Here is a 14,220-nt window from a genome sequence, read left to right on the forward strand (position 1 = left end):
GTAATGCGCAGCATCACTTGTTTCCATTATCAGTGACATGCCGTCCTGGAAAACTCCCAGATACATACAATGGGAATAGACGTAATAATTGCAACCATAAATGTGTCAGTTCCCCGCTGATGTGTTTTAGAATCTCGTATTTGTTGATTGCTGTTGATACTTTTCTAATGTTGGACCTTCCCTCTTCCAAACGAGAAATAAAGCACAGAGCGAGCCCTGACAGCTGTTTCTCCTCATTGCACTTTCATTCATATCCATCAGTGTCTCGGAGCCGTCGGCAGAACAAAGCCGCGCGTCATCTGCGCACTGTAATGCATTTATGACAACGTGAAAATAATTAGTGCACGTCTGTAACGTTTTACCGATGACTGTTTCCCTTAGCGGAATGCCTGCTTTCCTTCAATTCTTGTTTTTGTGCAGAGATCAAAGGGTGTTCTCCTAGGTGTGGTGGGCACAGATGTTCCTGTTAAAGAACTTTTAAAGGCCATTCCAAAATATAAGGTAAGCGCCTTCAGAAGTAAAGAGCCACCTATTGATGTGACGGTTGTGACGCCCATCGCTGAGAGAGGCGGATAGAAGGTCGTAGACCGCAGTTGGGCTCTTCTATAAATCCAGCCCTTGTGTTCAGCTCTGATCTCATTGCTCTGAACCCCATGATTGCTGTATGGCAAAGCTATCCACAGGGCTCCGGCAAGTGCCAAAGAGTGTCCTCCTGGCCTCCGTCACATCGGTTCATACTTTTTTTTCCTTCTATTACACTTCCAAATGCAGAGATATTCTGCAAAATATGTACAATGATCTATAAGGCCATGTGCACACTCTGCGATTTTGATACATTTTTTGGTGCAGTTTTGTCACAAATCCTTATGCCAGCAAAGTCAATGAGAATTCTGAAGTTTTGTGCAACTGTTGCTTATTTTTTGGGGCAGATTTGGTGCAGAAAATAGTCTGCAGCGTCAATTGTTGGTGCGTTTTGCAACCCTTCCACCCACTGACTTCATTATGAAAAACGCATGGAAAAAAATGCACCAAAAATTTACCAAAAATTTACCAAAAATGCACCAAAAAGAACCAAAAAAAGCATCAAAAAGCACTGCGTTTTTGGTGAGTTTTTCTGCCGTAAGATACAAATTTGGTTCAGAAAATTTCTACACCAAATACTCAGCGTGCGCACATAGGCTAAAGTTTTTTTTTTACAATACATCCAATACTATTTTAACTCAGCTTGACGTAAATGGAATCTGTCAGCAGGTTTTTGCTATGTAATCTGAGAGGAGTATGATATAGGGGCACAGATCCTGAATCCAGCGATTTGTCACTTACTGAGCTGTTTGTTGTTATTTTGATACAATCACAGTTTTCTCTGCTGCAGATCTAGCAGATCTCTGAATTCTGAGCCCTGTATAACCCCACCTACACCACTGGTTGGCAGCTTCCTGTGGATAACCCCACCCACACCACTGGTTGGCAGCTTCCTGTGGATAACCCCACCCACACCACTGGTTGGCAGCTTCCTGTGGATACCCCCATCTACACCACTGATTGGCAGCTTCCTGTGTATAACCCTTCCCACAACACTGATTGGCAGGTTTGTATAACCCCACCCACACCACTAATTGGCAGCTTCCTGTCTATAACCCTGCCCACAACACTGATAGGCAGCTTCCTGTGTATAACCCTGCCCACAACACTGATTGGCAGCTTCTTGTGTATAACCCTGTCCACTGCACTGATTGGCAGCTTGCTGTGTATAACCCCATCCCACAACACTGATTGGCAGCTGTGTATAACTCTACCCACACCACTGGTTGGCAGCTTCCTGTGTATAACCCAACTCAAAGCACTGATTGTCAGCTTTCTGTGTATAACCCCACCCACTTCACTGATTGGCAGCTTCATGTGTATAACCCTGTCCACTGCACTGATTGGCAGCTTGCTGTGTATAACCCCTCCCACAACACTGATTGGCAGCTGTGTATAACTCTACCCACACTACTGATTGGCAGCTTTCTCTGTATAACCCCTCCCACAACACTGATTGGCAGCTGTGTATAACTCTACCCACACTACTGATTGGCAGCTTTCTCTGTATAACCCCTCCCACAACACTGATTGGCAGCTGTGTATAACTCTACCCACACTACTGATTGGCAGCTTTCTCTGTATAACCCCTCCCACAACACTGATTGGCAGCTTTCTGTGTGAAACCCTATCCACAGCAGTGATTGATAGCTTTCTGTGTATTACCCCATCCACTGCACTTATTGACATCTTCCTGTGTATAACCCGGCCTACACCATTGATTGGCAGCTTCCTGTGTACACTGTGAATAGGCAGAAATCTGTGGTGAGGGCAGGGTGACACAGAGCAATTGACTAGGAGGCACAAGACACCTAGTCCTGTAATGATAATTACTTGCTGATAAAACACTTGTCTTATTAAAGCCACAACACACAGACCAGTAAGTGACACAGCACTGTAATCAGGGTCTCAGCCCCCACAGCATGGTGTTCTAAGATTGCATAGTAAAAATCTGCTGACAGATTACCTTCAAGGTCGGGGTAAGGTGAGTCTACGATAAATTGTCCGGGTTCACTCTGAAAATTCGGATGATTTTCATCCATATTGTTACCGTCTGCCATCCGTGTTTCACTCTTTTACATCCGTGTGACATTTATATTTAAACATCAATATTTTAAAATGTTCACGATCAGATGCAGTTTCCAAGTTAATAATGTTTGTGTATTTGTTAATATCGGATGCTGTGCGGATGATCCGTATGGGATCCGATATTTTTTTCCGCACCCGTACACTATCGATTCTCATCCAATATTTAACGTTTCTATTATGTCTCTAAAGCTTTTATACTCTACATTCAGTCTACAAATGTCGCCTTTTTTACCTTTTGTTTTGGCTTTACACGTGACAAGATGAGATTCCTAAAATAACCAGCTTTAAATAAAAAACCCCCCCAAAAAACATGATTTTGCGATACTCAGTGGGGAAACGTTTATGCTACAAGTGCCTATATATTGCCACCTAGTGGTTGTGATGTGAACTGCAGCTTGTTGAAGATTTTGCTCGTTTTATGATAGAGCATTAACTTACTGCAAATTTGTATAACTATCTGTATATAGTGAGGAAGACCTGCGGATATATGTGTACTCAGTTTTGATTAAGAAGCACTTATTGTATAATTATTATATGGAGCAATCTTAAAGGGAACCTATCACCAGGATTTTCCCTTATGACCTGTGGCCACCAGTGAGCCCTTATATACAGTATTCTGGAATGCTTTTACATAAGAGCCCAGGCCGCTCTGTATAACGTAAAAAAACACCTATATAATACTCACCTAGGGGGCGGCTCAGTCCGATGGGAGTCGCTGGTCTCGGTCAGGCGCCTCCTCACTCTTGTGCAGTCAGGATCCTCCTTCCCAGCCCTGTATGGATGACACATCCTACGTCATCAACACAAAGGCCGACATTGCTCTCCTGCGCATGCGCACTTCTATCTGCCCTGCTGAGGGCAGAGCAAAATACTATAATGTGCATGCACCAGCATTCTTTGACCTTTTCCTGCGCATGTGCACTTCTTTCTGCCCTGCTGAGGGCAGATCAAAGTACTGTTATGCGGAGGTAGGAGAAAAGGTCAAAGACCGCTGGCGCATACGTACTCGTATCTGTCCTGCTGAGTGCAGAGCAAAGTACTGTAATGTGCATGCACCAGAGTTCTTTGACCTTTGCCTGCGCATGCGCACTTCTTTCTGCCCTGCTGAGGGTAGATCAAAGTACTGTAATGCGGCGGTCTGAGAAAAGGTCAAAGACTGCTGGCGCATGCGTACTTCTATCTCTCCTGCTGAGTGCAGAGTAAAGTACTGTAATGTGCATGCGCCAGTGTTCTTTGACCTTTCCCTGCTCCTGCACATGCGCACTTCTTTCTGCCCTGCTGAGGGCAGATCAAAGTACTGTAATGTGCAAGAAAGATGAAAGACTGTTGGCGCATGTGAACTACAATACTTTGATCTGGCCTCAGCAGGGCAGATAGAAGTACACAGGAGCAGGAAAAGGTCAAAGACCGCTGGCGCATACGTACTCGTATCTGTCCTGCTCAGTGCAGAGCAAAGTATTGTAATGTGCATGCACCAGAGTTCTTTGACCTTTGCCTGCGCATGCGCACTTCTTTCTGCCCTGCTGAGGGTAGATCAAAGTACTGTAATGCGGGGGTGTGAGAAAAGGTCAAAGACCGCTGGCACATGCGTACTTCTATCTGTCCTGCTGAGTGCAGAGTAAAGTACTGTAATGTGCATGCGCCAGTGTTCTTTGAGCTTTCCCTGCTCCTGCACATGCGCACTTCTTTCTGCCCTGCTGAGGGCAGATCAAAGTACTGTAATGTGCAAGAAAGATGAAAGACTGTTGGCGCATGTGAACTACAATACTTTGATCTGGCCTCAGCAGGGCAGATAGAAGTACACAGGAGCAGGGAAAGGTCAAAGAACGCTGGCGCGTGCGCATTACAGTACTTTGCTTTGCACTCAGCAGGACAGATAGAAGTACGCATGCGCCAGCTGGTGCATGCACATTACAGTACTTTTCTCTGCCCTCAGCAGAGCAGATAGAAGTGTGCATGCGCAGAATCGCAATGGTGGCCTCTGTGTGGATGGCACAGGACACATCATCCACATGGGGCTATAAAGGAGGACGGCGACTGCACAAGATGGAGGAGGCGCCGGAGCGGGAGCAGCGACATCCATTGGACTGCAACCCCCTCTAGGTGAGTATTAGGCTCTTATATACAGTATGTTAGAATGCTGTATATAAGGGATCACTGGTGGTGGCCACAGCTTATAAGGGACAAATCGGGTGACAAGTTCCCTTTAAATCTGGGACATTTTGCCTTTATATGTTACACATGGGCCTATTTGCATTTCCCATTTGTTACATTGTATCTCTTTCCATTCAGACCTTTGAGCATTCACCACTGGGATGACGTTAATATAATGACTGGCGTTTTATTTCTCTCCTGTTGCTTCCTGGGTCATTTTTGTCATCGGATAGTAAAATATGATTCTAGACATGTTGCATTAGGACGTAAACAAGTAGCAAATGTGCCCCTGCATTCTCTGCATGTGCCTTTCCCTCTGCTGTTTTGGGGGAATGTGAAATAAAATGTTCCATTTTGCTGCTTACGGAAACCAGATGGAGACAGAATGTATGAATGGGGCGCAGGTGTTCTGCGTCGCCCGCTGCTCCCCCACTCTTGTAAACTGCTTGTGCTTTTTTCCTCATATGTTTTACTTGTTCCCTTCTATAAACAAACTTCTTAAATGGTGGAAAATCAGAAACCAATCTGCAGGATATTGTATAATAAGTAGAACCACCGACCACGCATGACCAAGATACACGTCTGTAGGGTCCCGGGGCCTGTGCATGAAGAGGGGATTTATCAGCAGCAAAAAAAACCCCCAATGATTAAAGCAGATCTGTCTCCAGATTTCAATATACATTCTGCAGACATTATAAACTAGATCTATTACACCTTACAAGGCCGGTGTACTTACTTTGAAAACAAAGGGCTGTGTTACGAAAGTTTAACTTAATCCCCGCCCACCTAGCTTGATTGACAGCTCCTCAGTGTCCCTCCTCCCTGCTGAGATCATACCCTGCTCAGTACAAGCTGCAGCGGTCAGGATAGGGGATTGGTGACTGGACAGTTGGACTCATAAAATGCTCATCTAAAGGCCCCGTCACACACAGAGATAAATCTGTGGTAGATCTGTGGTAGATCTGTGGTAGATCTGTGGCAGATCTGTGGTTGCAGTGAAATCATGGAGATATTGTTCCATTTGTGCACAGCCACAAACCTGGCACTGATTGTCCACAATTTCACTGCAACCACAGATTTACCACAGATTTACCACAGATCTACCACAGATTTACCACAGATTTACCACAGATTTGCCACAGATTTACCACAGATTTACCACAGATTTGCCACAGATTTACCACAGATTTGCCACAGATTTGCCACAGATTTACCACAGATTTACCACAGATTTGCCAGAGATTTACCACAGATTTACCACAGATTTACCACAGATTTACCACAGATTTGCCACAGATTTGCCACAGATTTACAACAGATTTACCACAGATTTACCACAGATTTTCCACAGATTTGCCACAGATTTTCCACAGATTTGCCACAGATTTGCCACAGATTTGCCACAGATTTACCACAGATTTGCCACAGATTTGCCACAGATTTGCCACAGATTTACCACAGATTTGTCACAGATTTGCCACAGATTTGCCTCAGATTTACCACAGATTTACCACAGATTTACCACAGATTTACCACAGATTTACCACAGATTTGCCACAGATCTGCCACAGATCTGCCACAGATTTGCCACAGATTTGCCACAGATTTACAACAGATTTACCACAGATTTGCCACAGATTTGCCACAGATCTGCCACAGATCTGCCACAGATTTGCCACAGATTTGCCACAGATCAGCCACAGATCTGCCACAGATTTTTCTGTGTGTGTAAAGTGGCCTTTAGTTTCAGGATTGTTCAGTTATTCTGACACGGATTTTCAAAGTACACACACCAGCCTCATCAGGTCTGAGAACGCTGTTTAATAATGTATGGAGCTGTATTGTGAGATTTGGTGTCAAGTGCAATTTAAGTAAATCATAAGAATTTCTAAATTATTGTATCATCCAATGCCGAAATCTACTGACCAAAAATAGAAACACAACGCTTTTGTTTTTGTTCCCATTTTTCATGAGCTGAACCCTAAGGGGTACTTTGCACACTATGGTATCGCAGGTGCGATGTCGGTGGGGTCAAATCGAAAGTGATGCACGTCCGGGGTCGCTGTCGACATCGGAGTGTGTAAAGCCTTTTACATACAATTAACGAGCGCAAAAGCGTCGTAATCGTATTATCGGTGCAGGGTCCGACATTTCTATAATGTCGCACCAATAGGAGATACGATGTTGCTCCTCGTTCCTGCGGCAGCACACATCGCTGTGTATGAAGCCGCAGGAGCGAGGAACATCTCCTACCTGCCTCCACCGGCTATGAGGAAGGAAGGTGGTGGGCGGGATGTTACATCCCGCTCATCTCCACCCCTCCGCTTCTATTGGCCACCTGCCGTGTGACGCCGCACGACCCGCCCCCTTAGTAAGGAGGCGGGTCGCCGGTCAGAGCGACGTCGCAGGGCAGGTAAGTGCGTGTAAAGCTGCCATAGCGATAATGTTTGCTACTACAGCAATCACAAGATATCGCATGTACAACGGGGGCGGGGACTATCGCGCTCAGCATCGCTACAATCGGCTTGCGATGTCATAGTGTGCAAAGAACCGCGAAGATCTGAGAATTTTTCTCTGTGCAAAAGACCTTTTTCTCTGAAATATTGGTCACAAATTTGTGTAATCTGTGTTAGTGATCCCTTCTCCTCTGCGGAGATAATCCTCCACCTCACAGGTGCGGCAGATCAAGATGCTGATTAGACACATGATTATTGCACAGGTGCGCCTTAGGCTGGTCACAATAAACTGTGCAGTTTTATCACAGCACAATGCCACAGATGTCACAGGTTGTGATGGAGCGTGCAGTTGGCTGCGGACTGCAGGAATGTCACCAGAGCTGTTGCCCGTGAATTGAATGTTCATTTCTCCACCATAAGTCGTCTCCAAAGGCGTTTCAGAGAATTTGGCAGAACATCCACCCGGCCTCACAACCGCAGACCACATTTAACCACACCATCCCTGGACCTCCACACCCGGCATCTTCACCTCCAAGATCACCTGAGACCGCCCCCCGGACAGCGGCTGCAACAATTGGTGCAAAACCAAAGATTTCCTGCACAAACTGTCATAAATGTCTCAGGGAAGCTCATCTGCAGCTCCTCATCCTCACCGGGGTCTCCACCTGACTGCAGCTCGTCATCCTCATCGGGGTCTCCACCTGACTGCAGATCCTCCTAATCGGGGTCTCCACCTGACTGCATTTCATCTTCACCAGGGTCTCCACCTGACTGCAGCTCGTCGTCCTCATCGGGGTCTCCACCTGACTGCAGCTCGTCATCCTCATCGGGGTCTCCACCTGACTGCAGCTCATCGTCCTCACCGGGGTCTCCACCTGACTGCATTTCATCTTCACCGGGGTCTCCACCTGACTGCAGCTCATCGTCCTCATCGGGGTCTCCACCTGACTGCAGCTCGTCGTCCTCATCGGGGTCTCCACCTGACTGCAGCTCGTCATCCTCATCGGGGTCTCCACCTGACTGCAGCTCATCGTCCTCATCGGGGTCTCCACCTGACTGCAGCTCGTCATCCTCATCGGGGTCTCCACCTGACTGCAGCTCGTCGTCCTCATCGGGGTCTCCACCTGACTGCAGCTCGTCATCCTCATCTGGGTCTCCATCTGACTGCAGCTCATCATCCTCATCGGGGTCTCCACCTGACTGCAGTTCGTCGTCCTCATCGGGGTCTCCACCTGACTGCAGCTCATCCTCCTCATCGGGGTCTCCACCTGACTGCAGCTCATCGTCCTCATCGGGGTCTCCACCTGACTGCAGCTCATCCTCCTCATCGGGGTCTCCACCTGACTGCAGCTCATCGTCCTCATCAGGGTCTCCACCTGACTGCAGCTCGTCATCCTCATCGGGGTCTCCACCTGACTGCAGCTCATCATCCTCATCGGGGTCTCCACCTGACTGCAGATCGTCGTCCTCATCGGGGTCTCCACCTGACTGCAGCTCGTCATCCTCATCGGAGTCTCTACCTGACTGAAGATCGTCGTCCTCATCGGGGTCTCCACCTGACTGTAGCTCGTCGTCCTCATCGGGGTCTCCACCTGACTGCAGCTCATCATCCTCATCGGGGTCTCCACCTGACTGCAGCTCATCGTCCTCATCGGGGTCTCCACCTGACTGCAGCTCATCATCCTCATCGGGGTCTCCACCTGACTGTAGCTCGTCGTCCTCATCGGGGTCTCCACCTGACTGCAGCTCATCATCCTCATCGGGGTCTCCACCTGACTGCAGCTCATCATCCTCATCGGGGTCTCCACCTGACTGCAGCTCATCATCCTCATCGGGGTCTCCACCTGACTGCAGCTCATCATCCTCATCGGGGTCTCTACCTGACTGCAGCTCGTCCTCCTCATCAGGGTCTCCACCTGACTGCAGCTCGTCCTCCTCATCGGGGTCTCCACCTGACTGCAGCTCATTGTCCTCATCGGGGTCTCCACCTGACTGCAGCTTGTCCTCCTCATCGGGGTCTCCACCTGACTGCAGCTCATCATCCTCATCGGGGTCTCCACCTGACTGCAGCTTGTCGTCCTCATCGGGGTCTCCACCTGACTGCAGCTCATTGTCCTCATTGGGGTCTCCACCTGACTGCAGCTCGTCATCCTCATCGGAGTCTCCACCTGACTGCAGCTCGTCGTCCTCATCGGGGTCTCCACCTGACTGCAGCTCGTCGTCCTCATCGGAGTCTCTACCTGACTGCAGCTCATTGTCCTCATTGGGGTCTCCACCTAACTGCAGCTCGTCCTCCTCACCGGGGTCTCCACCTGACTGCAGCTCATCATCTTCATCAAGGTCTCCACCTGACTGCAGCTCGTCCTCCTCATCAGGGTCTGCACCTGACTGCAGCTCATCATCCTCATCGGGGTCTCCACCTGACTGCAGCTCGTCCTCCTCATCGGGGTCTCCACCTGACTGTAGCTCGTCCTCCTCATCGGGGTCTCCACCTGACTGCAGCTCGTCCTCCTCATCGGGGTCTCCACCTGACTGCAGCTCGTCATCCTCATAGGGGTCTCCACCTGACTGCAGCTCATTGTCCTCATCGGGGTCTCCACCTGACTGCAGCTCATTGTCCTCATCTGGGTCTCCACCTGACTGCAGCTCGTCGTCCTCATCGGGGTCTCCACCTGACTGCAGCTCATTGTCCTCATCGGGGTCTCCGCCTGACTGCAGCTCATTGTCCTCATCGGGGTCTCCACCTGACTGCAGCTCGTCATCCTCATCGGGATCTCCACCTGACTGCAGCTCATTGTCCTCATCGGGGTCTCCACCTGACTGCAGCTCATTGTCCTCATCGGGGTCTCCACCTGACTGCAGCTCGTCATCCTCATCGGGATCTCCACCTGACTGCAGCTTGTCATCCTCATCGGGGTCTCCACCTGACTGCAGCTCGTCATCCTCATCGGGGTCTCCACCTGACTGCAGCTCATCCTCCTCATCGAGGTCTCCACCTGACTGCAGCTCGTCGTCCTCATCGGGGTCTCCACCTGACTGCAGCTCATTGTCCTCATCGGGGTCTCCACCTGACTGCAGCTCGTCATCCTCATCGGGGTCTCCACCTGACTGCAGCTCATCCTCATTGGGGTCTCCACCTGACTGCAGCTCATCCTCATTGGGGTCTCCACCTGACTGCAGCTCATCTTCATTGGGGTCTCCACCTGACTGCAGCTCATCTTCATCGGGGTCCCCACCTGACTGCAGCTCATCTTCATCGGGGTCCCCACCTGACTGCAGCTCATCCTCATCGGGGTCTCCACCTGACTGCAGCTCATCTTCATTGGGGTCTCCACCTGACTGCAGCTCATCTTCATCGGGGTCCCCACCTGACTGCAGATCATCTTCATCGGGGTCTCCACCTGACTGCGGCTTGTTGTCGTACCCAATTGAGTGGGCAAATGCTCACATTCAATGGCGTCTGGCTCACTGGAAAGATGTTCTCTTCATGGATGAATCCGCTGTATACATACTGACTGGTTATCTGACACTCCCGGACCCCTCAAATACCCCCTAGACTCTTCCAATACTGTAAAACTACACATTTTATTATGGCGCACCTGTGCAATAATTATGTGTCTAATCAGCATCTTGATCTGCCGCACCTGTGAGGTGGAGGATTATCTCCACAGAGGTGAAGTGATCACTAACAGATTATATAAATTTGTGACCAATATTTGAGGGAAAAATACTTTTTGTGTCCAATAGAAAAAGTCTTCGATCTTTGAATTCAGCTCAAGAAAAATGGAGCAAAAACAAAAGTGCTGTGTTTCTATTTTGTTCAGTGTAACACCGTCTATAATACTGCGCATATAATGGCCCCACCCGGTGCTTCCATCATACTATTATATAGTGTACAGATAAACTACTATACAGTGTTCTCATTATACTACCATACATGGCCAAGCTAAGAATACCATATAGTGCTCCACGTATGCCGCCATACAGTGCCCAGATAATAGGACCATATAGTGCTCCACTTATGCCACCATTCAGTGCCCAGATAATAGGACCATATAGTGCTCCACGTATGCCACCATACAGTGCTCATATAATAGGACCATATAGTGCTCCACTTATGCCACCATACAGTGCCCAGATAATAGGACCATATAGTGCTCCACTTATGCCCCCATACAGTGCCCAGATAATAGGACCATATAGTGCTCCACGTATGCCACCATACAGTGCTCATATAATAGGACCATATAGTGCTCCACTTATGCCACCATACAGTGCCCAGATAATAGGACCATATAGTGCTCCACTTATGCCACCATACAGTGCCCAGATAATAGGACCATATAGTGCTCCACTTATGCCACCATACAGTGCCCAGATAATATGACCATATAGTGCTCCACTTATGCAATAATATGACCATATAGTGCTCCTCTTATGCCACCATACATGCCTAGATCAAATGACCATATAATGCTCTACTTATGCCACCATACAGTGTCCATTAAATATGACCATATAGTGGTCCATTTATTTCACCATACAGTGCCCAGATAATATGACTATATAGTGCTCCACTTGTGCCACCAGATAGTGCCCAGATAATGTGACCATATAGTGCTCCACTTATGCCACCATATAGTGCCCAGATAATATGACCATATAGTGCTCCACTTATGCAATAATATGACCATATAGTGCTCCTCTTATGCCACCATACAATGCCTAGATCATATGACCATATAATGCTTCACTTATGCTACCATACAATGCCCAGATAATATGACCATATAGTGCTCCACTTATGCCACCATATAGTGCCCAGATAATATGACCATATAGTGCTCCACTTATGCCACCATATAGTGCCCAGATAATATGACCATATAGTGCTCCACTTATGCCATCACACATTGCCCAGATAATATGACCATATAGTGCTCCACTTATGCCACCATATAGTGCCCAGATAATATGACCATATAGTGCTCCACTTATGCCATCACACATTGCCCAGATAATATGACCATATAGTGCTCCCATCCTACCATCAACTGCTCCGATTATTCCGCCATAGAGGGACCTGATAATACTACCATACACTGTGCGCAGTTCCCTGTACGTTAGTGCTTCACATAACACAGAGAGGCTTGTGATACATAGTGTCGGAATCCATACATTGATAATAGTAGCATTACATTGCGCTGTCACTGACGTTCCTCTTTTCCGTTTTTTCTCCGCACAGCTGGGAATTCATGGATATGCTTTTGCCATTACAAACAATGGCTACATCCTGACCCATCCCGAGCTGAGGCCGCTGGTGAGTACAATCCTACACTTATATATCACAGCTGTGGGATTAGTGCATTCTGCTCATACAATGGATGCGTGTAACACCGCCACTCCAGCAGTAGGTGGCGCCGCAGCACCGTCTTTCCCCATCTCCACCGCCATGGTCTAATAAAATCCTTACTTTTTCCTTTGACTTATTTAATTTTGTAATTTATTAATACCCGTGCTGAATGCGATCCGGCCCTGTGCACGGTGTAAGGGATTCTAGAATTTTATGCACATCTATGACATAAAACTAAGTAATGCCACTCAGACGTAATATGTGTTTATGGGACTTGGCTAATGAAAAAAAAAGTCATTTTATCCTTTACTGTCCTGAGTCCGCCCCATGTGGATTTCCTGATGAAGAAGTGGGGTAGACTTCGAAACGCGTTGAATGAAGCCACCTTGCATTACACTTGTGCTGGATGTGTGTCGTGTCTCCAGCAGCGGCAGAGCCGCAATTTACAGTGTTCCTGGTGTTAGTCTGCACCATACACTTTACTGCACCTCTGTGCAAGGTTTGGCTGGTTAAAAAGAACAAGGAGTGAATGGGTTAATGTTAATCCATTTCTATAGAATTCAGTGAACTTCAGTCCCTTTATCTGATGCTGTCCGGATTCTCTGGTGTTGGTGGTTTTCGAAACTGCAAGTCTGTGATATTGATGCTTCTGGCCACATTACCACTAGAAGTCAATAGAGCGAGGATGTGGAAGACTAGTCGTGATGTGGCCGGGATTATGCACATTGCATGATAGCGGTCACACTGCCGACCTGGAAACGTGAGGATTCACAAGTCTGCGGTCATACAGATTTAGGCCTAAAACACACTTCCGCATAAAAAACGTACGCGTCTCATGTTCCATTTTTCGGGTCCGTGTTCCGTTTTTTATGGGCGTTTCTCCGGTATGTGACATCCGTGTGATGGTGTATGCTTGCCGTGTATGCGTACGTGTAATGTCCGTGTATGCGTACGTGTCATTTCCGTGTGGTTTCCGTATGTGTTGATCGGTGTGTGTTGTAAAATGTCGTTGCTACATACCCGCTGACAACCGACACAGACAGAGTTGCGCAATGAGAATGAACTCGGGCGAACCTCACCCGACTTCATTGTCATACCACGGCTCTGTCTGTGTGTGGCGTCCTGATTAGTGGACATCCGTGATGGACTCACCGGTGTCCGCTAATCCCCCGAGTAACTGAAGTTAGCGGCGACATTAGCGCTGCCGTCACTCAGGTTACCACGGCTAGCTGAAGTCACCCACCTGACACCGCAACTCACCTGTGACTTAATCACTGATCGCGCAGCTCACTTCAGTCACTTGGGTGACTCGCTGTCACAGGTGGAGGATCCAGTGGTGGCCGCGAGTAACCTGACTGACGTCATCGGTGATCACACAGCTCACTTCAGTCACTTGGGTGACTCGCTGTCACAGGTGGAGAATCCAGTGGTGGCCGCGAGTAACCTGACTGACGTCATCACTGATCGCGCGGCTCACTTCAGTTGCTGCTTGGAGGTGATAGAGAGTGGTCATTGTGTGTGGCCGTTCTTGTCAGCTTCATGTAGCAGAGCTGAGAGCGTCGTGGGACATCCATGGATTACGCAGGA

At 48.2% G+C, this 14,220-nt stretch overlaps 1 protein-coding gene and 1 long non-coding RNA gene across 2 annotated transcripts in view; one reads left to right on the forward strand and one right to left on the reverse strand.

Moving 5' to 3' along the window:
* CACNA2D3 (calcium voltage-gated channel auxiliary subunit alpha2delta 3) overlaps window positions 1-14,220 on the forward strand; it is a 1,156,773-nt gene that overhangs the window by 717,497 nt on the left and 425,056 nt on the right. The window contains exons 16-17 of the mRNA XM_075321303.1: window positions 421-501; window positions 12,526-12,600. Coding sequence (XP_075177418.1) covers window positions 421-501; window positions 12,526-12,600 — 156 coding nt within the window. The remainder of the gene's footprint in view (window positions 1-420; window positions 502-12,525; window positions 12,601-14,220) is intronic.
* The window catches only part of LOC142249597 (uncharacterized), a 94,672-nt gene that overhangs the window by 10,303 nt on the left and 70,149 nt on the right, over window positions 1-14,220 (reverse strand). The gene's annotated exons all lie outside the window — the stretch shown is intronic.

This window comes from Anomaloglossus baeobatrachus, chromosome 8 (assembly GCF_048569485.1).
Source record: "Anomaloglossus baeobatrachus isolate aAnoBae1 chromosome 8, aAnoBae1.hap1, whole genome shotgun sequence".
Lineage (NCBI taxonomy): Eukaryota > Metazoa > Chordata > Amphibia > Anura > Aromobatidae > Anomaloglossus > Anomaloglossus baeobatrachus.